The 25027-nt window shown below is 49.8% G+C and overlaps 1 protein-coding gene across 2 annotated transcripts in view; it reads right to left on the bottom strand.

Annotated features, from left to right (window-relative positions):
• Positions 1 to 613: 613 nt before the first annotated feature.
• The window catches only part of GFOD1 (glucose-fructose oxidoreductase domain containing 1), a 105172-nt gene continuing 80758 nt past the window's right edge, over positions 614 to 25027 (bottom strand). The window contains exons 2-3 of one of the 2 annotated variants that reach the window (XR_004352140.1): positions 8820 to 10158; positions 614 to 1260 (exon numbers count right to left, since the gene is read on the bottom strand). Coding sequence is in view for 1 of the 2 variants with exons in the window: in XM_032648224.1 (XP_032504115.1) it covers positions 9239 to 10158 (920 nt within the window). In the remaining variant the exon portion in view is untranslated. Of the gene's footprint in view, positions 1261 to 3069; positions 10159 to 25027 lie in introns of those variants that run through there. The other variant, XM_032648224.1, reaches the window with a different exon arrangement.

Genomic DNA, 25027 nt, shown 5'->3' with positions numbered 1-25027 from the left:
CCAAGTTTTCTCCCTTCATCTCTTTTTTACCCTTGGCATGAATTTCCACTCCTGCTTCTGCTCTCTGTCTCCCCTGCCCCGCCTTGACCTCAGTTCCCTCTTCTCTCCTTTTCCCCATCTCTTCCCGCTCACTTCTTTCTTAGTGATACATGCGTGTCAGCATCTCACAGCTGTACAGATACGCAGCTGCTGGTCCCAGGCTGACTCTCTTCTGCTTCGTGGTGGAAACCTGAGTGCCAAGTCAGATGCCTAAGCCCAGCACACGGAAGGGTGACTGATGCTCCAGGCTCCCTGTTAGCCACCACATCCCAGACAAGCAGCCTCAGAAGGCCTAGAAAGACAGTGGGGGCTCTGGCCTTGCTTCCCTCCCTGTAGTTTCACTAGCTATTATGCCTGCTTGGTCTTTGCTTTTTTGTTTCTTTTTTTGCGGTACGCGGGCCTCTCACGTTGTGGCCTCCCCCGCTGCAGAGCACAGGCTCCGGACGCGCAGGCTCAGCGGCCATGGCTCACGGGCGGCATGTGGGATCCTCCCAGACCGGGGCACGAACCCGTGTCCCCTGCATCGGCAGGCGGAATCTCAACCACTGCACCACCAGGGAAGCCCTGGTCTTTGGTTTTGAGGGGTCTGGAGTGAGTCACCATCCCCAAGACAGCCTCAAGCATCTTTGGTCTGGCTTCGGCCTGATTTAGACTCCTCAGGGCTCTTTAAAAGGGAGGTAGTGACTTGGATAGGGGGTGTTTCAAGACTGGGGACTCCCTAGGGCCTCGTGCGCTCTGTGGACGTGAACTCCACATCTGTCGCAGCCACTCACAGCCCTCTTAGGGTTCCTCCTCCCCTGGGTGTCCTGCTTCCAAGGTGCCGGTGGCCAATGATGAATCCGTCAGAGACAATGGGACTTCGGTACATGTAAATCCCAGATGGTAATTCTGGGATTGAGCCCCGTCAATATACAAATCATCCACCAAGAAAGGAATGAATCTGTAATTGCCCAAGAAGTTGCTTCATTTTCACTTGTGTCTAAAGGGAGAGTTTGGTTTGACCCAAGGTGATCGCAATCTATGTAACATTAGGAGAAAAGTGTTCCCTTGGTTAGGATATTTTTGGAGGAAGTCCAACAGCCAACTTAGATATGACTTCATCTTGTAGAGCTGTGGTTGGAGCACAGCAATGCTGCAAAGGCTGTCCTGGCTCAAGTCATCTCTCAGGAATTTACCCAGCAGATGGAGACTCAGAGACAGGATTCAAAAGGAAGCCTGACCCTGAATGAACAAGGTGAAGAATTTTGAATCTTTTGCATCACCTTCTTTGTAGAGGTTTTGGCTCAAGTAAGCTGTCGCGCTGTCTAGTTGGTTGTGACATGGCTCAGCTCTGTGAAGTGGCGTCTGTTCCATTTCTGTCCTCTACACTTCCTGGCCAGCCTTCCAGCAGGGGGCACTACTACTGACAAGTGCATGTAGGGACTGTCTAGGAATATCTAGGCAGAGGGATCTTTTCTGCTCAGGCAAGATTAAGGTAAATGTGTGTTGATAAAATGGGAGCATACAACTTAGAGTGAGGTGAAATTATCATTCTTTCATTTGTATACAAAACTGTGCACACTTTGTAGATGCGTATTTCATTCTCATAACAATTGTAGCAGTCATTGTATCCTTCACGTTGTATCACCCAGACTTGTCAAAATAGGTGCTAAAAATGCACAAGATAAAAGGTGCAACTGGAAAATGGTCCTGTGTATCTGTGCGTGTGTATGTGTGTGGTGGGGTGGGAGTGGCGAGGGGGTAGATCGGCATAGGAGGAGACATAGATTCTTCTTCGTTTGACCTGTAAACTATTGATACAGCCTGAGCGACTTGCAATGTAATTGCAACTGTTCTTTTTAAACAACAGTTCAGAGACTACGAAAGCAATGTGATCATATCCTGTAATTTAGTAGGACGAGGCATAATCCCCGGTTTACGTAACAAGAAGTGAGCCTAAATTGAGAGAAACCAGCATCACGAAGAGATTCCAAATCTGTGAAGGAACAACTGGATTGAAAATGTACATAAAACGCTCAGGAGCGTGGAGTCTTCCATCAGGGGTTGGCTCGCAGGCCACTTGGCTGGAAGAAACTAGAGAAATGGACCTCATCGCAACCATATCTTACATTTGGGCAAGTGGGGCTTTCAGCTCTGACAAAGCACTCTCTCTCACAGCCTTCTCCAGAACCGATCTTAAGGTGTGAGAATGTTATGTGTGCATTGTCATAATCCATGTGAATGCAGGGATTTGCTGCAACTTTGAATGGACAGGCTGTGTTCTGAACGCACTGCTCATGAAGGAATGAACCATGGGATCTCAACTTTTGTATTTTTCTTCCCAATTCTTAACTGTTTTTAAGTGAAGGGAAAGCATGGACCAGAAGAATTACCTGTGTGTTGTCTAAGACAGCAGAGGGTGGAAAGGAAAGACCTGCCTATCCATGAGAGACTTCATCCATGCGAATCTCAAGTTCGGCTGAGCTCAGTCCAAGATGGTGGCCCTTAAACACCGCTAAGAACGACATAACCAAAGATGCTCTTCTAAAGAGGCAACTGAGCCTGTCTGAACGTGTCTTATAGGGCTTGGTGGGAGGTGTTAGGTTAAGATCCTGATATAATAGAGAATTCTAAAATGTGCTCCTCAATCTAAAGTCTATGTTATCATCTTTGTCTGGACCGGGCTTTCACACCGACACACACACACACACACACACACACACACACCCAAGTGGCCTTAGGCAGGTTATTCCCCCTCCAGGTCCACATTTCCAAAATTTGAGCCAGGATTTGAACCAGACTGCTCTAAAGTGCCTCCAGTTCTGACATTCAATATATCTACCATCAAAAAGCAGAAGGTCAGTGGATTCCATTGCTCTGTTTCATGGATGCTGACACAAGAACAGATTCCCCGCACTAGGCACACACACCCCCGCCAGATGCACCACCATCATTCCCACCCCCATTCTTAATTCAGATCCCCCAAACTGGCCAGCTACCTAACTCATCAGGTAGAGCACCCAGGTGTAATAAACAGGGAAACGGCTGCAATTATATCTTCTCTTCAGTCTTTATTTGCTACTTCCATTCCTTTATCCCACCAACACCAACTGGGGAGGACAGCAGGAAGCCACATTTGAAGCAGCACATGCCTGCTGGCGGGGTGATGGTAACCATGGCCCCCTGAGCATTGCAGAGGTAACACGAGGCATCAGCAGCTCCGGGCCTGGAGCACAGACTGCACAGCCCGAGGGCCTCGTAGGGAAGGCCACCTCCCACAGCAGTTTGGCTTTTAAAACACTAAGAACAGGTGCGTTCATTGTCTTTTTTTTTTTTTTTTGCTTTAATAATAAAAAAAAGAAAACCCAAACCTTCTATAATTTATAAGCTATTTTTTGCTATCTACATTATATATAAAATATAGACTCTGTTTACTTTATAACACACATCTTTTTCCCTTGATAAATAACTCTTTAAAATATCTAGTATACATGCCTTGACTTTTTATATGTTATGTTTGTTTTTATACATATACATACATATATATACTCATGTTTGTAGAACAATAAACACACACTCGACATTGACAACCAAACAAATGCAATTTTTGGTTAAAAACAACAACAACACAATAAAATAACAGTAAAAGCACCAGGCAACCAACAGAAAACCATAAGTACTAGAAACTTCTCCCTCCCCTGGGCAAGGCACAGGGCAAGAATACTAAATACGGTTGGATGCCTGATGGGGAAGGAGGGGAGCAAAGGGGCGGGCAGGTCGCTTCCTTGGGTTCTGTTTCTTAGCCTGGGACTAGAATCAAATCAGTCATGGAGTTGCTGGGGAGAAACCATGGGGCTCATTCAACAACGTAGCCCTTGTGATGGCTGCAGGGGACAGCAGAGACCTGGACCTGGGTCAGTCTGGGGGCCCCGCTCACACCACCCAGGCAAGCATGATTGCCACGCCAAGCACGGAGCCACTGCATATGCCAGGGCCTTGTTATTTGTCTACTCACTGCTGGTGTAAACAGAAAGGGGCAACAGATTCAAGAGTATTCAGTAGTGCAACACTTGAGGAGCCTGACAGAGCCAGAGGCTTGGTGCCCCTCTCAAGAGCTCCAGCAAATAGGGACCGTGACATGGGGAAGAAAAGGTCAGTAGGCCACTGCCTTTCATTGCTAACTGGTGTGTAACTCAGGTTCGCGGTACTTACTGGCTGCACCTTCACACCCTGATGAGACCACCGAGCCCAACACCTCCTAACGAAGCACAGAAGGTCTACACTCCTCTTGGGAAAAGTTCTGAAGCCCAACTCAGGGCTCTTCCCTCAAACTTGGGGTACCCCCCAACCGCCCGCTTCTCTGCCCAGGATGCGACAGGCTGGGGTGGGCCCATGGGCTGCAGACAAGCACAGCTTTTATTTCATTATGCGTCTCCCTGTGTCCGAAAGGGAATTGAAAGGCAGGGCTCGGAGAGTCGATTTTAAAAAAACAAAACAAAGACCTCCCCAGTGTCGCGACCTCTGCCCTATAAACTTCAGGATTTGGATGGCCGAAGATGGAGGCGGTAGGTGGGGCAGAAATCCTAAACTAGTCAAGACCTAGATCTGTACGCAGAGGGCAGGGTAGAGCCCGGAAGTAGAGCTGGCCTCAGGAAATCCCAAAGGTGAGCATCTGAATGTACGTCCCCCATCCTTGCCAATAGAATACAAATTAGAGATAACTGTTCACATTACAGTCACAATGGGAAATTTTAAACAGCTAGTTTTCTGAGTACATTCAAGACATAATTGAGGTTTTAAAAAATGGATTCAGCTGCAACAGCTCAGGGAATACTGTCAGTTGCAGGTCTGAGTTCTAACCGCAACTCTTGCACCAACTAGCCCTGCGACCTGAGACAAGTCATTTCACCTCTCTGGGCCTCCCTCTCCCCATCTGAGAGCTCTGAAGATGCAGGATGGGACTTAGAGCCAGAAAACTGGGATTTTAGTCCTGGCTCTACCACTAGGAAGCGGTGTGACCTTGGTCATCACTTAACCTCTTGGGGATGTAAAAATAAAGGAACTGAATATATTGGGCTCTGAAGACCCTCCAGATGCAACTGGCTTTACTTTCTCCCCAGGGTACCCTTATCAACGCTGAATTCCTCCCCCGCCCCAAACCCACCAGAATAAAAGTGATGCAGTCAGAAACCTACTTTGTGACCACAGGTCGTATTCAACAGCTGCTGCTCTGAGACAAGATGAAGAGTTAAGAGAGTCTCAAGGTACAAATGCAACGCACAGCTAAAATCTGAGTCACAAACAAACGAACTGTCAAAACCCCACTCCCTGAGAAAAGACATTTTCCTATGTTATATACCGTGAGAGCAAAGCCCAAGGCCATCCATAATAATCGGCTAACGTTCCGAAAATCCCCAGCTCTGTGGCTTGCTGCATCGCTTACAATCAGAATCAACTTAGGACGTTGATTTGAAAAGAAGCTGAGTGCTATTTCCATTTTGGAAGAGGAAGAAAGATCGACCCCTTCTGTTTGCAGCTCTACAAGGAACCTTCTGGCAGAACATCAAACGTGGCACCCTGCTCCACAGGCAGGTGTCGACAGCAGCAGAGGGGCCCCCCCACACAGGTCACATGGAACTCTAATCGCTGTTGCTCCACAGACCCCGACAGGGTTCGACAAGAAGCGCTTTCCTGCCCGGGACGAATAGCAGAGGCTCAAACCTTTCTTCGTGGGAGGCAACGTGGTTTGGAGGAGAAGAAAGGTTTGGATTCAGGTGACCCCACTTCTACTTAATAGTTTTGTGACTCTGGGCAAGTTACTCTTCCTCTCAGCCTCAATTTTCTCATGTGTAAAATGGGACCGACAATACCCAATACTACAGGGCTGTTTTTATGGATTAAGCGAGATAACGTACTTAAAATACCCTGCACACAGTAGATGATCAAGGAATGCGGGAGCGCAGAGAGTACTGGCGTGGCCCTCTGAGGATGGAGAAAGGGTCTGGGAGAAGTGCCCCTTGAGCTGGAGTCAGCCAAACTGCCCTTAGAGTCCCGAGGTATCTGCTGCCTGGTGGGCTAAGGAGCATCTGTGGTCCCCTGCCACTCCTCTCCATCGGGGGGAGAAGTCGTAGGGGAGCTGACAGTGGTCATGAACTCTCTCTCCGGGAGAAAACTCAGAGAATCCAACCCTTCCAAATAAGCTCAGAGCATTCCCAAACACTTGTGGTTACCCTGACTTATACCCCCTCTCAGAATTTGGAATTTGGAACATTCTGCAGAGGACGCCAATGGCATGAGCCCAAATGTTCAGCATCAGAGGCCCCCTCACCGTAACGGGAACAAATCAGGCAAGTGGGGACTAAATGTGATGACCCTAAAATGGAGCCTCCATTACTCTGGGTCCTTGAAACACATTAAACAAGGCAGAGAGGGCTGGGTTACTCCAGAGACTTCATCTGAGCTAAAACCCAGCTGACGGTACCCAGTCCCCTGAGGGGACTGTTGGGGTGCTGGGCTGGGACAAAGTCCTTCCACAGAATGTTGAAAGCTTCAGGTTTCAGCTTTATATTGTGACTCCTAATCAAGTCTTTGCAAGTGATAGGACTGGGGCCCAAGGAGCACTAAAGAACCCATTTACTGTAGATTTTACCCTAAGAAAATGAACAATGTCTTTTCTTCCACTTGTTCCTGCATCTACCTACTACATGCATTTCAGTAGACAGAATTTAAGAACACTTACTAAAATATTTTTCATGCTTCTTTTTAAGAATGTATATTCTTTCCATATACCCCAGCCTCAAAAGAGAATTTCTGTTTTAGACACTAAATATTTATCATGGACCTCAGTGATCTTTGGGGGGAAAGTAGTCCCAAGTATTTTAAGTACAGAAAGAAAACTGAAACCCCAGGAACAGCCCTACTTAGATTATAAATGACTTAGAAAAATGAGACTCATAGAGTGACTAGTTTCCTTTCTCTACATCCTTGATCACAGCCTTTCGGGGCCAACTAGAAAAAGAAAATATTCTTTCCACTCAGTTTCCACAAAAGCTATTTATCCAGAGGGGAATTTAGGAGAATCTGAACCAAAACAGTCCATGGCATGGCCCTCTGCTCAAATTCTTACTGGGAGACTTCCATTCTACCAAATCTCTAGTTTTGAACTGGTAGCTAGGAAAGCTGGCAGGCTGATTCTGTGAACGGAGCAGGGACCAATCGTTCGATGGAGAGTTTTAGCTCACTAACCTTCCCACATTGTGGTAAGGGACCAGGAAGCAGGGTAATTCTTTCTAGGGAGGCGATCCCTACCCCTCCGTGCTAGAAAATACCACATTCCCGTGGTGTTTGGACACAGCCACGCAGTACCCACGGGCAGCCTGGGATTCAGTGTATTGGCCCTGGGAGGAGGAAGGAGGAAGCAACTGATCGCACGGTTCATTTGGGGACTTTGCCCACTCAGAGCCTGGGGTTCACCCTCAGCCCCTTAAATTCCCTTCCAGCTCCAGTGCAGGGCCATCTGAAAAGACGTCTAAATGTCACTTGTGTGCCAAAGACAACGGCTGGGTTTCTGTGACTGTGAACAAACGCTGTGTACGTTTACAAGTAACAGTCTCCACAGCCAAGCTCGACAAATGTCCTATGTGGGATGAAGGATTAAGAAAAGATAACAAAAGGATAATTCCCCATTTTCAAAATGTATTTGACTTGGGCTTTCTTTCAAGACTAGGTCTGAATTTTTAAGAGCGATTTTAGTGACAATGGTGGTAGTGAGCATTTATAAATCCGTGTTTGTGTGTGTGTGTGTGTGTGTGTGTGTGTGTGTGTGTGTGTGTCTGGTTGTTCCCTTCTGGCACTGCCTGCTCCAAGCCTGCAGTTTGCCATCTCCAGTAAAAGCCCTCCCTGTAAGCAGAGGATGACAAGACAAGGGAGACAGGAGACCGAGAGGAAGATGATGTTTTTTCCTACATTAGCCTTCTTCAGCCTATGGGAACTATACACCTCAGAGGGTTCTCAAACCCCATTTAGATACGCCGAAAATTATGTTGCTTGCTGTCCTTTTGTTTAATACCTATTCACAATTTTTCTTTTTTTGATGCGTGAAAGCGAAGGTCCAAGCTAAGGAAAAGAGCCTTGACTATTTTTTTTTTCTTTTAAAGGGGAGAGGATTATATCTGAGTGGACCTGAAGGCTTCCCTTTTAAAATCTACAAAGCTGGGGAGTCTCCTAAGAGCCCTTCCCCAGCTCGCTAGGAGAGATGGGTCCAGGGCTCACTTGCCCTCCTGCTGGGAAGTGCCACTGTGACCCTGGGGCGCAAGGCTGCCCCTGGTCCTGGAGGATAGCACAGGAGCCTGTGGTCAGACGCACACCTCCTTCCTGCTGTCTCCTCGGCCCCGTGAAAGGACAACCTCAACCCTCCAGTACCGAATCCCTCCTTCCAGGCCATTCCCCTCCACCGGAAATGGGCTTTTAATTGCTGGCAAATCCGAAGGGATATTTTCTTCTCTGCCTCATCTGTCTCAGTGCAGGCTGTGCCCCTGCTCTCTCCTTTTGGCTCAAGGGAACCCGATTCTCTGCTTGCTGTTCCTGGCCCTCCCTTACCCTACACCTCAGGCCAGGAAAAGGGCACTGAGCCAGTTAGGAAGACACTCCCTCCCTCGGGCTTCCTGGGAGGAAGACCAATCCATCCAGAAAGCTGTACACTTTGCTACCAAGTAGTTTTTCCTTCAGACACTCGAAGTGGCTTCCTGGAATCTGAACTTTCTCTTTAGCCACTGGCGCCCCCCCCACTCCCGCACACACACCTGCAGGCTTGCGTGGGCACGTGAAGATGTGCCGTCTCCCGCCAGCCGAGCTCGCCCCTGGAAACAGGGCTCAGAGCACGCAGGAGTATTTGGTTTGCCAAGGGGAGGGGGGGATGGATGAGGGGCGGAGGCCGGCAACCCCTCCCAGCTTCTCACAGTAAAGGGCAGCTGAAGCGGCCGACCACCTCCGTCTCAGCCGACGCCACTAGGGACGACCTCAGGGACCGCGGGTCACCCTCCCAACAGTCTCGTTCGGGGCCCCTCACCGGGACAGGGGCTCAGCCTCCCAGATGCCATTTTCTCACCCTGCCTTTCCACTTCCCCACCCCTACACTCCTCGAGGCCACCTCTCCCCCAGCCTTTCCCCCTCTCTGGGCCCCAGGCGGGAGCCCTAGGTCGCGCTGGGTCCCCAATCTGGGCTAACAGTACAGGGACATCCGGCTCCGGCGCATGGCCTCGCTGATCAGGTAGGCAGGGCTCAGCTCGGGCTCCTCAGTCATCACCGCGATGTTCTGCCACTCGCCCGTCTGGCTGGACCGCTTGATGGTGTCCACCACGCACAGGGCGTACAGGCAGTCGTCGAAGGTGGCGGCCATGGTGAGCGGTCGCCCGTCCCATGTGCGCCGGTCGTCCTGGTCCTGGAAGGCCTGGCGCACGGCCTGCATCATCTTGATGGTGCCGCGCAGGTAGGGCGAGGGGATGTCGCTGAAGGCCTTCTCGGGCAGCAGGGAGTTGCTGACGGGCGTGGCGTCCTGCACCAGCAGCTCCTGCGCCGGGGCGCTGTTGCGCTGTCCGTACAGGTCGGTGCCCACCGCCAGCAGGCGCCCGGCTGAGCCCACCACGGTCACGTCCTGCTTGAACTCGCCGGGCACGTTGAAGTTGAGGGTGACGGTGCAGCACACGCCGCCCTCCAGCACCATCTGGAAGGTGCAGAAGTCGTCGCTGGTGATCTGGCGGATGCCCTTGATGTGGTCGGTCTGCTTCACGAAGGTCTTGAGCAGCCCGTGGACCTTGACAGCCTTCTGGCCGGTGAGGAAGGTGAGCAGGTCGATGATGTAGGTGCCCACCGAGTGCAGGCCACCGCCGCCCATCAGGTCGTCGCAGCTCCAGTTGTACTTCTTGCCCAGCAGGCTACCGCCGTGCACCTGCACCTCGCACACCAGCAGCTCGCCCACGTAGCCCTCCTCGATGAGCTGCTTCATGCGCACGAAGGCCGGCAGGAAGCGCAGCACGTTGCCCATGATGCTCATGAGCTTGGGGTAGTAGTGGGCGGCCGACATCATGCGGAAGGCGTCCAGCGGCGTGGCCGTGCGGTCGCAGATGACGTTCTTGCCGATGCCTGCGGGCGGGAGGACAAACAGCACGTCAGGGCGCTGGCGCCGAGCGAGCGACAGGGGGCGCTGTGGCCCCCAAATCGTAATTTATGGACCGGGAACCAGACCCGACCGGCTACCCTTACTACACTTTTAAAACATCTTATAACACCTTTTACTTATACAAAAATAACATATTCTATACATTTCAGTGTTAATTTAAATATTTATGTCGAATTACTTCAGTATTAAACCATGACATTGATTTAAATATTAAGATTTATTTTCATACATTTAAAGTCTATATTTTAGCAATTTTTAAAATGTTCGCCAATATGATATCAAATGCTTCATTTAATATTTTATTTATATGAATCTATAACATTTTATATACAAATATATTTTACTTGTAAAGTTAAAATATTTAAATACAAAATGTAAGTTCTATTAAGGTGTACAATATCACGTTCTACATATATTTTATTGAAAGTTATCTTACATGTGAAACGTTTTATATGTTTTATTTGCAAAATAAAATTTTTATTAAAAATATCACATGTAGAGAACAGTGTCTTTATCTGGACAGAACCTGAATGCGTAAGCTGAAATCACGGCAACGCGAGTCTGATTAAGGATGAGGAAGAATTTCTTAACCATATACTTCAAAAGTCTAAGCTTTTGGCTGTCTCTCCCACAACCAGCAAGCTTGTTTACTGCAAGCTTGTTTATTGCTTGCAATAATCAAGCATAACCAAGGATTATGTTTTGAGTGTTTTCTTGCTTATTTTACATTATGGATTAGAGCTGGCTGTGCTCACAGACGTGTTCGTTTAATGTTTTCCTGTTCCTTACGGGAAGAGCGGATAGTCCTTATATCTGAGGGATGGGCAGTGACTCAACCCTCATCTGTCTCACAGCCTGGGAGGGTGGGGACGTTGGTGCCTTTGGCAATGGAGCTGAGGCCAAATAAGAATTAAGCTTATGTGATGACTCTACCGAGTGCCTAAGTTATAGGTAGGCGGAAACCCTTTAGGAAACTAAGTGGTTCTGGGTCAGGAGAAAACAAAAGATCCAAGGATAGGAGAGTGACAGGGAATAAGAAAAGGATTTATTCCAAGATAAAGCTAAGAGGGAAGAAAGACAACTCAGCTGAACCTGGAGAAACAGCCAGCTGGAACTCAAAAAAATAATCATTTTTTAAAAAGTATACCGATTTGTTAGCAAGCCAGATTGAAGGATGCCAGATTGGGAAACTTCGGAGTCAAGCCACATGCCTGCCTATGAGTTCTCTGCTGTCCGGTCATGTTCTGCACGTAGACCCTCCTATGGAGAGCTGAACACTCCAGCCACAGACAAGGGACATGCCACAAGGGAGATGGGGTGACGAGACTCGCACCCATCCCAGTTGTCCTGACCACAGGCACCTGACTTGACAAAATCCATGAACACCGTGGAAGCCCTACAACTGTGGGCGTCTGTCCAGCGGAGATCCCTGGGCAAGGCCACAGGCATGTGGTGCTCTCATTTTCCCATTGGAAGAGCTCACCGGGCAATAGAAGTGGCCAGAACAGACTGGAGAAAATAAATACAGTCGATGGCTGTCAGTTTCCAGGTGCACGTCGAATTCCAGCCCCGAGTGAAAGGCCTGGAGCCACGCAACGACCCCATCTCCTGGCCTCCTCCACACTGGCAGAGCTGGGCTGGCTTTCCTGACGACCCTGAATGAACAGTAAGAAGCTTCTTTACCTCTGAGTAACCAGGTGAGGACTGGGGCTCTGGAAGAGGGGTGAGGAAACACTGGTTTGTGTTACCAAAAGTGCCGCGCACCTGTGTGACATCATGTTCTGATAATATGGTCCTATCGGCATTAGGCTCACGTAACACGGGATAATGCCGGCAGGAGCAGATTTCTCTGTAAACAGATGGGTAGGTCACTACAGGTCCAGGTGACAAATGTTGCCAAAATCTGCCTCACACCTGTTGGGTATAGGCTGTGGCCTCTCCTACCCTATTCTCGGGGTCCACAAAGCCAAGACCCCTGATGGCCATCTTCTGAGTACATGCTATTGTCATATTAATGACACATGAGAAAACAACAAGTTTATCTTGTTTTTTCTATTCTAAGAACTATCAGATAAAACAGTAAAGGAAAAAATAAATTGAGAAAAATAATTCACTCCCCTCCACATACCCAAAGCAATCATCGCATGGGTAATTCTTTGAAGCTCTGTAGATGAAAAGATACTGGTGAAAGCTATAGACTCCCTTTCCAGAAGAATGCAGGCCTGCCTCCCCCAAGATTCTGAGATACAGGCATCTCTTCCTTTGGGCTATTTAAGTATGTTGTGGTCCCACACTAGACAGCAGCTTCCTCAAGGATCAAGCCTGGGCCTTCTGCTTTCTTAAGTCTCCTCTATGCCCACGGCACCTAGAGGCATGCGATGTGTGTGCAGGAAGCCAGAGGTCGTTGCTGCCTGACACCACCGCTCTGCCCACAGTCCTCTGCACCGTCCACACTTTACAGATGGGTCTTGGCAACGTCTTAACACACAACATCTTCAAAAGTCAAAAGAGACTTCTAGGAATCTAGCATAAAGGAATCCTCTAAAATGTAAGCACAGCTTCTCGCCCAAAGATGCCGTCACTGCGTGATTTATTAAAGCAAAAAGCTAGGAACAATGTAAATGCCCAACAGAAGAACGGGTAAGTAGGCTGTAATACGTCCATATAATGGTGCATTGTGCGGCCATTGAAAATGATGTTTATAAAGAGTTTTTAATGGCAAGCAAGATGATTATGAGGTCATGTTAAGTGAACAGGGCTCTATTCATAGACATGCTATGATCTCAACTCTCTTAAAAGGACAAAAGAAAAAAACCTGGAAGGGAATACCTCAAACTGTTTACAGTGGTTAATCGATTAGTAGGATTAAGACTAATTTTTATTTTCTTCACTACCTTTTTCTATATTTTATGAGTTTTAACTTTTACGGTCAGAAAAACATTTGTTTTTCTTTTTTAGGTCCAAAGGAGACACAAAGACTTAACATGATGGCAGAAGGGCCCTCCGAAGCCACGGAAGGGCAGGCAGGTTCCGGAGCTCATGGACCTGCCCCAGTTCCTGTGCCCAGGGAGCTGATGAAAGCCCCTCTGACCCTAAACGTGCGATGCTTCCAAGGCTCAGGTCTTCCTGTTCCAGTTCCCGCAGGACTTCTTCATGATTCTGGCAAAGGCTATGGACTCTCTTCAGAAGGTCAATTCACACGTACACGTAAGACTTTACCCACATCCCCAGCTTGTGCAGGGCCCCCTGGGGCTCTGAAGAACAGGCAGCTCCGCTGTAAGTTGTAAGATAACTCCTAGAAGCCCAGGTAACGTATTGTGCAAAATGAGATAATGCTTCCAGCTTCAAAGGAACCCAAAACGCAGAGCTAGCAGACTGCTCACAGATTTATAAAGCAGAGTTTGTTTTCTCTGTTTTACACACTCTTCCCTCAACGCTACCTCTTGGTAGGGCTTCTGCAAAGCGCTCTCTGGGACCATCCCCCAACCACCAAGATCCTTAGGTTCTCTTGGCCCGCTTTTCCCCACCAAAATCTGCCCTTCCAAAACGCCCAGAACCTGAAACTCCAACGTTCTTAGCAGTTTAACAAGAACCAAGGGCTTAGGCTAAAGAATACCATTCTAATTGTGGACTTTCAGTCATTGGATACTGGGGTGTGTGTGTGAGTGTGTGTGTGTATGTGAGTGTGCGTGCGTCAGCGTGGCACAGAGCATTCCCCTCACCCCTAAAATCACGTGCCACATAAAGGGAGCTTGTGTTGTCTGCGCAGAGGGGTGACACAGCCCACAATCCGGGTGTGTCAGATGCCACCGAATATATGTGGGGATTTTTCCCGAAGAAAGCAGACAGATCCCTGCCTGCCAAAGTGCCCCTGTCGGCCTGGGCTTTGGGTCTGGTTCTCCAGAAATATCATAGGTCTTTGGTGTCTTCACGATTCTCATATGCCTTAGCACCATGCCTTTCTTGCCACCTCCAGAGAAAGTGCTGGAATGGGCTCTTCAGAGAAAAGCCCTCTCCATTTTGTGCTGGAAAGGAAATAATAAGTAGGGGCATCCTCCCCAAGCCCATGGCTCTGACATTCCTTTGCTCTGAAGGTAAGTCGATTCTCCCAAGGAGACAGGAACCGAAGAGCTCAGGGAGAGGCAGAGCCCGCCCTCAAAGCAGCCATGGCTGACCCCTAACAGGAAAATTACCACCCTGGTCTCTGCTCTGCAAACCCTAAGAGGACAGACAGCCTATGCCCTGTCACTCCTGGGTGTACAACTTTGCCAAAAGTACAGCAGTGCCATCTGCACTGCCCTGCATCCACACGTCTCTCAGGCAGACAGACAGACAGACAGACAGACACACACACACACACACACACACTCCCTTTAGGTTGGGGGTTCATATCGTCTTGCGGCAAGATGTGTCTTCCTTCTAAGGCAAGAGATCCAAAACTTTAGCGAAAATCGTGTGGCAGAGAATCAAGCAAAGGGACTTGAAACATACGGACCTGATTTCACTCCAAATCCACAGGCAGTGCGAAATGGACCGGGGGAAAATCCCGAGTGCCCGAGGAAAAGCTGGAGGCTCTGCCAAACCCCAAACATCTCCCGAGCAGCTGGACAGTGTCAGCAAAGCCCACTGGCTCTCACAGGGATGCAGAAGAACAGCGGGAGCTTTCTTGGGTCTCTGGGCTATGGCAGCCGGTGGTCACCCTGCCGCTCCCTCCGGGGACACCACTGCCCCACGCTCAGCTGGCTCCACCCGGGGGCCTGTGGCTGCACCAGAAATGGCTGTCTTGGGACCTTGCTGCATTTGTCAAGGGGGTACAACGTGACTCTGGTGGGTGGCAGAGGACGTGTGGAGACTGGTCTGCGTGTCCTGGGGAGTCTTCCTAACCCACCTCCATGCACACCGTCTGCCCGTTTGCGTGAGAACAAAGAACGTAAGTTGGGTCTCTGGGGAGCCTCTGGGCTGGAACGAACTTACTTTATCAAGACGAGAACCCCTTGTCAGCAAATAAAGTGAGAGCGCTCTGTCCGGAGGATGGTGGGGTTAATGCCTTCTCACCTATGTCACGGAGCTGAAGTGGGGGAGAAAATGAGATCATGGGAAATTTCTGGAAGGTGAAAGTGTCATGTGCAAGGCAGTATGCCTGTTCTTTGTCAGGAGTTTTTACATGAAATCATTTCAGAAGGAGTTTTACTGCCCTCCTGAGATTCCCTCGTAGGGAGATGGAGAATATGTTTCCTCCAGAGCCTGCTGAGCGTGTGCTCTCTATCTGAGTCCAAATATCCATGGCCCTCCGAGGACTCAGTGCCACAGGGAAGGAGTTTCCAACCAACAGACCCCAAAGTCGCTTTCAGGCAGCTGTGCCCCTCACGCCCTCCAAGCTCAGGGTCTCCAAGCTGTGGCTGAGAACCCACCCATCTCTCCTTCCAGAGACTGGAGCTTTTATGAGGGCTGATACTCCAACCCAGGGACCCCAGGAGCAGGGCAAGGGGCTTCCCACTGACACCTCCGGGGAAAGACGTATGCTCTCTGCTGTCCCAAAGAGCTGCTGTCCTCTCCCGCCCTTGATCAGGTAGGTGGTACCTGGAAATATGGATGCCACCCAGCCACCCAGAGTCATTCTTTAGCATAATCAGCCTGGAACTTCAAAGCATCCCTCCCTGCTAGCACAATTCCAATTACACACTCCCTCATCTAATCGACAGTGGCGATCTATGAGGCCGATGCTACTTTCCCACCAGTTCTTCCCGATCATTCCACTTGTGTTGACAGCCCCTTATCTTCTGAAAGCCAAAACGGATGCTGGTCCCGGAGGCTGGCTTGCGCTGTCCCGGCGGGTTGGCCGAGCCCCACAAGAAGTCCCACCAGATACAGCTTCCTAGTTCCCACCCCCACCCCATTCACCCAAGGCAGAGAGGGCTTTCCCTGCATTTCAAGCAGGGAACGCATTATCTTCCTTTATAGTCCATTCCTGCAACATTTCTGTGCTAGGCACTGGGACCCAATAAATGAGTAAGAAAGATGAAAAGGAGCCCACAGTTTAGTAGAAGAAACCAACCAGGAAATGAGTGATTATGGGATCTAATAGATACAGGATCTAATAGAAGGATAAACGATGAGAGCACAAAGGAGGGGCTGCCCAACTCACTTGGGCGTGGTAGGGAGCTCTGCTGAAGAGGTGACATTTGGGCAGGGTTCTGAAGCATGTGTAACAGTTCACCTCTTCATTCAGAAGCTTTGGGTCCCATTTAGAAAATGGTCTAAAACAAGGGTGTTTTTTAAAAAATTCCTTTATTTAAAATGCAATTTGAATTTTAAAAGATTTGCACTGTTCAAAAAATAAAATAAAACAAGGGTGTTTAACCTGGGTCTGAGAAACCACTAAAATTGAACTATTTAAAAAAAACTGTGTGAAACCTGATGTTCATTTTCTGAGGAAGAAGATCATTAGAGTCTTAAAAGTGTCTCTAATTCAAAGGAAATCAAGCAGAACTACAGTTGAGAGTGAAGAAAAACAGCATTTTAAAGGCCAAGACAGAGCTCTGGTTTCAACAGAACTAAGTATCTGAACAGACAGGGCTGTTTGTGATCGTTCCTTCTCTGCTCCCGGAGACATGGGACATGTGGTCAGTTTCACCCCCTCGCTGTAACACTCCACTCAGTCCAGCTCAGTCCCTTCCTTCCTTTCTTCCCATCCCACCCCTGTTATCTCCTTCCCCTGCTCCCTGCCCCCCTGGCCCCAACACACACACACACACATGTGTTTTCTTTCAGCTGAGAAAAGCATCAGCAGAAATGACCTGTCTCAACCCTGCTCTCTGCCCTCTGGCCCTTCTTCCATGTAAGTTGGGAGAAGAGCCCCTTTGGAGAGATTAAATCCCTCATCTTCCATCCCCATGACAGTTCCTGACAACTTCGTGACTCACAGCCCTAATCTAATTGTGTTCACTATAATCCTGACATAATTTAAAATAGCAATCACCACCACTCACGGAGCAGCAACTCTGTACCAGAAGAGGCTGCATATTTTACATTCCCTTCCGTTTTTGTGTGTGCACACAACCCCACAAGGCAGGTACTAACCCTGTCCCCATCTCACAGACACGGAAACCGAGCCTCTGAGAGCGGACGCTATTTGCCCATGGCGCCACAAAACTCAATGACCAGGACGGCTGGGATTTGAACCCAGACACATGCTCCCATTCTGGCCAGCCCCACATGTCAATGCACACATGTGCAATGCCCACGGCACCACAGGAGGGCTCCCAGGAGGTGGTGTAATGGGCTGGGGTGAGCACCAGAAACCGGGCCAGTGGGGGGGCAGGTGTGCCCAAAGCTCAGCTGAACGACCGCCCGCAGTCCCACAGCAACTTCTAATTTCAAACCTCAGATGGAAATGGGTCAGCGTGACCCATATTCAGCCCCTTTTGTCAAGGATGCCCTCTGTGGGCTCTGAAAGAGGGGGGACAGCCAAACAAAGGAAGTCAGCACGGCTAACATGGACAGGACCTGATCTTGAACTGACTGAGATGTTCAAGTGCTTTTCTGTATACAACCCGCCCTTAAAGGCCAGCCCCCATCCCACCAACCCTTTTTATGGACTCTCCTCCACTACTCGGGCCTGACATCAGAGCCCTCCTTTTGCACAGGAATCCCTGTCGGTAGCTAGATTTTCTCGGATGGTTTCATGTATAGTAGTATCATCTAATCATTGAGCCTGTAACACCCATAACAGGGACGGCACTCCTGAAACACTTTTCATTTGCGGTTTCCTTATCGGTCGATCGCACACATCTCCACCGCTATGGCTCATACAGGTAGAGGTTGAGGATATAATGCCGGGAAGTTTCTAACCAGCTCCTTCCAGCCTAGGCATCCCCAGGAGAGAAGAGAAAAGCTCGCCTCGTCTAGCCCAGGGAAACCAAGAGGAGAGGTTTAGAAACAGCAGTGGGTATGTGGAAGCCAGCTTCCCAACCTCCGTGCCTAGACGTGGCCCACAGAGAGCCAAGTGTCGAGAGGGTCAGGGAGGTGGTGGGAGGGCGCCTTGGAGGACAGAGGTCTGGGGCTGGATGCAGTGGCTGCAATGATCGGGACGGGACAGAGGAAAACGGCCAGGACCATCAGTCCCTCTTTGTTGGGCCCCAATGGCCAGATGACACCTACCGCACCTCAGTTATTCTGGGGAGCGGCCTGCACTGCCACCGCACACCTGGACAAGCCAGAGTCAGAGGCACCACCTGGATCCAGGGAACACAACCAGCCACTCAAGCCTCACTTTCCCCACAGAAGCCGCCACCTTCTGCAGCAGAGGCGGGCAAAGGGTAGAGTCCTGAACAACTGGGCCACCAGACTCATCAAAAAGAGACCGAGCTGCTTACAAGAAAATGTAAGCGACGGCGCTGGTGAGATGACCAGATTGCACGATGACTCCGTTTCCTACCTACCCCCTAAAGATGGAGCTTAGAATGGGGATCGGGGTGGCTACAGAGAAATAAAGAAATCTGTACTTCCTTTTCCTATTTATAGTGGGAATTCTCATCACACATCCCAAAGGGTGGGAGACTCGTGGTAGCTCCCAAAGCCTCCCCGGAGTCCCCGACAAAACCTCAGTCCCTGTCAATGGCATGTTAACACGCTTCAGGGGAGTACTCTCCTCGCTGTACACCTAATACGAACGTAAGACGAGACTTAAAGCCAGGTAACGTCTCAAAAAAAAAAAAGTAGGAAACTCTTTCCATTCAAGAGGGGTTATGCTTTAGTGAAGGGATCATAGGTATGTTCACCAAGCAGGTGTTTTGTGGGTTTTTTAATCACTATATTTCACATAGTCTAGCTTCTTATAAAAAATAGAAAAATACAGAAGTATCGGGTTTCTTCCTCCAGAGCCTCCCCCACAACAATAACCAGCTGGAGCTGAATAGTGGCCTCTGTAGACCACAGTCCCCACCAATCCCTATTGCTCGACTATATCAGTTTTCTACTGCTGCCCTAACAAACTACCGTGAATGTGGCCGCTTAACACAACACCCATTATCTTCCACTTTTCTGGATCAGAAATCCAGGCGGGCACGGCTGGATCTCTGCTCAGGGTTTCACAAGGCTCCCGCCGGAAAGAACGTGCTTCCCAGCTCATAAGGTTGTCTGCAGAATTCAGTTCCTTAGGGCTGCAGGCCTGAGGTCCCCTGCTTCTTTCCGTGCTGGCTGTGCAGCCTCTAGAAGCACTTGCATCTCTCAGGAGTGGCACCATCTTCGGGACAGTATCAGCAACATGGGGAAGGCAGTCCTTTCCACGCTTGGAATCTCTCTGACTTGCCCCTTGGCCAGCAGCTAGAGAGAACTCTGTCCTTAAAGGGCTCCTGTGATTAGATTAGGTCCACCCAGATCATCTCCCTTTGGCCACAACTAATCACAGGAGTGACAGCAGGGGGCGAAGGTCATCTTCAAATTACTCCAGCCCAGTCCCTTCATTTGCCTGTGAGCCCTAGAAAACTCTGCCAAGAGGAAGATTCTCGAGTATTCTCCCAAGTAAAGCGCTTCAGACACGTGTCAACATCCCTTCCAGACCTCCCTTTGCTTCTATGTTCTTGCAGTAGTTTTTACTCCATCAAGCGGGACTCGATGAGGTACTCTAGGCTTTTTAAAACCTATTATTAGTCTCCTCGTTACCACGGACATTGTGTCCTCAATTCGGGGCTCCCTGTAGGCAGTGGTAATAGGAACAGGGCCAGGAAGGTGGCAGACTTGGCCTCTGGGCGCTAGAATGAACACAAGGAAGGGAAGGGGAGCTGAAATTGTTATGAACCCACCAGGTGCCCGGGCTTCCCGCTGGTTCAGTTAAGCATCATACAGGCATCGTTAACCCCATTTGTCCAGAAGAGCGAATGGAGGCCGAGGGAGACCACGATTGCCCAAGATCATAGACATACACAGGTCCAGCTGCAAATTCAGTTCTGTGATCCCAAAGCTCTATGTTTTCCATTTTCCGCGTAGGGAGTTGCTACCGGTGGGAGGGTGGGAGTAGCGTTAGGTGACTGAGCCTCAGAGCACCAGGCGGGTTAATAAAAGAAGCCCAAGCCCTTTGGGCCCCGCTGGACCCCAGCACTGAGTTGAGAAGTGATTCAGGAAGGTGACGGAGGGAGGGCGGAGGCCGGTTACTGCTTGGAGGGGGAAGAGCTGAAAACCAAGAAGGGCTGGAGGCTCCACATGGGAGAACCACAGCCACTGCTGTCCTTGACAGGTCGACGTCGTTGCTCTACACCTGTGGCAGTGAACTGGCCAGAGCGACTGAAAGATTATCATCAGGAAGGAGAGTGGCCGTGGAAACATGGTGGTGACTGCGTTCCCACATTGAATAAAGGAAGCCCTTACAGGTCTGGCCTTCTGCATGCAGGCACCTGCTACCTTGGCAGAAGGAACTAGGTAGCAATGGTCTTGCTTCACACTTAACCCCTAAGAAACAGTGTGGCAGCAGGAAAACGACAGCGGGGCCACACTCCTACCCCACCATGATCCTTGGGGGAATAAGCACCTCGGTGTGGCCAGAAAGCAGCCTGACGCTCTAAGCTTCCTCACGTAGAAACAAGGGATCTTGCCCCCATCCAGAAGCAAAGGGAACAGAAGTGCAACGTTTCTGCCGATGTGACCAGACAGCAGTAACAAACCCTTCCCACAGCCAGGAGGCAAACCGGATCCAGGGCTGTGGATTATCAGGTCGGGGTAATCATTAACAAACCACTTCCCAGAGCACCTTCACCTACAGCATCTCCACGTGTTAGACCAAATCTGTGACGAGGGGAGGGAAGGGAGTGGTGGGAAGGTGGTGGTGATTAGAAACAGAGAAGTAACCTAGAATTAACTAGGTGTTTGTGTATGTCCGGGGCGGGGTGGGGGTGCTGGAGATTTGTAATGTCCAGGGGCTGCCCAGCACCCACATCTCCCTGCTCCATGTGGGAATTTCCCGTATGGGCATCTTGGTGGGAAGCAGAGCTTCTTCCCATTATGGAAGCCAAGCCAGGGGTTGCTTTCCCAGCAGCCTTTGCAGTGAAGGCACACCTGGGTTTGGCCAACCAGGGACACTGCCTGGGCCTGGAACCCGAGGAAGCAGAAAGGTGGGGAGACCAGGCTGGCAGTGGGGATAGCAATATCGGTCTCCAAGGGCTGCGGTGGCAGTGATGCCAAAGATGGCACCTGCGGCCTAGGGCCAGCATCGTCGCAAGCAACAGCGTCCCTGTCCACATTGGCTGGGTTTCTCTGTGTGATCTGGACCGATTCCAGCTACCAAGCCTTTCTTTGTTCTTCTTGTTTTCCAAGCCTGCTTCCCCAGGCGGCCGAACATTTCTGTGACGAATTAATGTCCTTTCAAAAAATTCCATTCTGCTAAAATCGGCCAGGCAATTTGTGTTGTTGGCAGTTAAAATGCTTCTCTAGTACAACAGGTTTACAAGCTTTCTGGACGCCTTTCTGAAAAGATTGATTTGGGGACAGAGGAACCGCTGAGGGCCTATAAATAAAGCAGCCCAAGATCCGGCGTGATTTATTGGAAAGGGAAGCGGAGTGGGGGTCGGGGGGACGTGGATTGAAGTTCTGATGCTGGCATTTGGAACTGTGTGACCCAAGCCATTTGATGTTGAGGGAGCTCAGTTCCCTTATTATAATCGGAAGAATAACGGCTTCTTCAAAAGGCTGCCTTGAGGATGAAATGACAACAGGTACTGCCCGACACATGAAAAGTGCTCATGAATGTCTGCAGAATTCAATAACACATCCAAATAAAAACAGCTCAGGTCAGCTCGAGAGAGACAAAACTTCAAAAGAGATCAGGGGCAGGGAGGTAAGTGCATCACAGCAAGGGGCGGGCGTGGTGGTGTGTGGTTTTGGCAGTGGTTAAGGTACCAAGACTTGAAATCGAAATGGGTTCTAAGTCTGGCTTTGCCACTGACGCGATGTGCAAAAGCCATCTGTGAAATGGGGCTGATACCTGGCCCCGCCAGCTTGACGGGACTCCTGAGAATACGAAATGAATAGTTTTGAGGAACGTCTGCTGGAAGGAATAAGCCTATTGCAAGAATGAAGTTACTGCTGAGATGCAGTAGCAAAAAAGTCCCCCGAAAGAACAAACCTGCTGCAGCGTGCTCTGCCTGGAATCCCCGGGCTGGATGCTAGATGCACCGGCTGGGGTGCTGAGTCACTTGACATGGGGCACACCCCGGCAGGGACTTCTGTTGGCATCACTGGCTATGTGGGGTGGCCCGGGAGGCGAGGCCGGGCAGGCGGAAGGGCAAAGGCAGCATGAGACGTTTGGCTGAGCACCTTATCAGCTGTTCCTGTAAATAACTGAAGCTCAGCTAGTGACCGAGGCTGCGGATTGGAATCCCTTCACTGAGAACCACCCCTCACCCTTGGCGGCAGCTGATATCTGCACGGATCTGTGCTACCGTCATCACCAGGACGAGGGCCCTGTCCACAGAACTCAGAACCTCAGAAATGGGCAAGACTCGGGGAGGGTGGGGTTGGCAGGGGGACGTTACAAAGCCCCTAACTGAACACAGAGATCTGCCGTCCTCCCCGGAGCAGAGGCGGGCGCACAAGCCAGCTACATCCTCCCTCCACCGACCTTTTCTCTTAAAGAGACAGTGTTCGGTTTTTCCTCTCTGGACCGACCAGCTGACAATCCCCTGCACTGAGCATGTGAAGAGTCAGCAAATTTAGCCAACCGTGGCTGAAAGGCCCAGGTGCTGGCTAGGGTGAGTCATAGAGCTTTGGCGGTTTTGCTGCTGTTGTTTTCTTTGGGCAACAATTTGCAAACAATGCAGGTTCTTTGTAAAGGCCAAAACCTAGCGGGCAGGAGCTCCCAGAAAACTGGGCGTACCTGGGTCTGTGTTTGCCTGAGCAATGCTAGCTGAAAGCCTGAAAAGCGAGAAAGCTCGTGGGCTGCCTGGTGATGTCGGGGGGAAGCAGCCCCATTGTGCAGACGAGGAGACGGGCTGAGTCAAGTCTTAATGCTTTCTCTTCCACACAGTACTACTGTGAAGCCCTGAAGGAGGCGGGATACAGGCATACAGGTGATAACGGCTCTTTATACATCCGGAGGATACTCCTGCACGAAAGGGGCTCTCTCTGACTCCCAGAGGAGGGCTCTACATGGGCACAGCGCTGGAATAAGCCTGGCCTGGGGCTCGTGAACACCCGGCCACACGTCAGACTTGCACAGAACTGTGGGGAGATGTCCAGATATCTTAGACACAGCAGAGCCCTAAACGTGTGCCGAAACAGAGAACAAGGACAGAGACCCAGGCTTGGTTTGCTCTGTTCCACAGTGGGGCGGGTGTCGTTAAGGGCCCTGGAGAGGAGGCAGGTGTGGCTTGTCCCCGTCCCTCCTCCACGACAGCCCTCACCCACCCACCTCTCATTAACCCCTCCTCCTGAGAAAAGCCTGTCGTGCTCAACCGCAGAAAGTCTAAATGTCCACCCCAGGAGGAAGGGTTATGGAAACAACTACCATGTAGTGACTGACGAGTGCACTAGGTACAAAGCACCCGGCAAAGCGCAGCTGCGCTCATCAGATCCTCCCAACACGCCGGACAGTCACTGTCATCCCCATTTCACGAACCATGAAGCCAAATCCTCGAGAGTCAATGCCCAAATTCACATCCTAGTAAGTGGTAGAGCCGGGATTCAAACCCACATATTCTGGTTCCCTCCGCGTACCCGTGACTCACCTTGTGATTCTAACTACAACTTGACAGGCAGTAAAACATGACTGCCGAGGAACCCCGCTGTAATCATGGATTTTCATGTAATTATTCGCTCATCCCATAAACACTTAGTAAGGGCCTCCCGGGGAAGCAGCGGGAGGGGGGTGCCCAGCCTCTATGTGGTCTTGTATTTTCCACTACTAGTTTCTGTGCTTTAGAACCACAGTTCCCAGCCTGAACGTCTCGGCACCCAAGGCATCCAGGGAGCCCATACCGAACTCGCAGGGGCACTGCAGTGTATTTTTCATTTCTGAGGAAAACATAGTGGTACTCGATGTCTATCGGATGCTGCGGGAGATACTCGCTCTAAAAAGTTCACAGTTTCAATACTGATTTGCACTACACTCCTTTCGATAACATGCCCTCTCTGTGAAGCTCGGTTTTCAGCAGTTGCTGTGATGAAAAGCAAATAACGAATCGAGGCAGGACGGGAAGTGAGGGCGGTGGGATCTCTCTGATTCTATGGTTTGAGAAGCTGTGCAGTGCCCAATGGGCACACATATCCCAGTGTAACTCATTCTGATCATTTAAGAATGCAATACAAATATTTTTATTCCTTCAATTTATGTGTTATTTTTTCAAGTATCTGTTATGTTGTTGAGACACAGTATATATGTCTATTGGACACTACTTGGATCTTATTATTTGGACTTACTAGAAATAAGTAATAAATGGAATTGCCAGGTCTTTCTTGTGGCCTAGGAACACCATGAAAAAATTACTGAGACATTAAGAGCACCATGAATGAAGAATGTTTGGGAACCTTTGTTCTAGAACATTCTATGTACTCTCTCCCCTAACCCACGGTTAGAAGTTCTTTAAAGGCAGGAGCCATCTTATACTGGTCAATACTTTGGTTTCCCCTTGGCATAGTTCTTGGCTTGCTGTAGATACTTTTTAGTACCTGTTCACAGCTTACAACAGAAGTCTGAACCTGAAAAAAAAGTCTGAATCTGGCCTGCAGAAGCCCTTAAAGATCTACAGAGGTCCAGCGAGGTGTGAGTGATACAGGGGCTGCTGATACTCCAAGCTCACAGGTCCCACCAGCTAGGGGGCGGAGACGTGTAGGGCACCTTCCTGA

This window comes from Phocoena sinus, chromosome 11 (genome assembly GCF_008692025.1).
Source record: "Phocoena sinus isolate mPhoSin1 chromosome 11, mPhoSin1.pri, whole genome shotgun sequence".
NCBI classification, from domain to species: domain Eukaryota; kingdom Metazoa; phylum Chordata; class Mammalia; order Artiodactyla; family Phocoenidae; genus Phocoena; species Phocoena sinus.
Note: the sequence above shows the minus strand (reverse complement) of the source record. Positions and strands in the feature narration are given on the sequence as shown.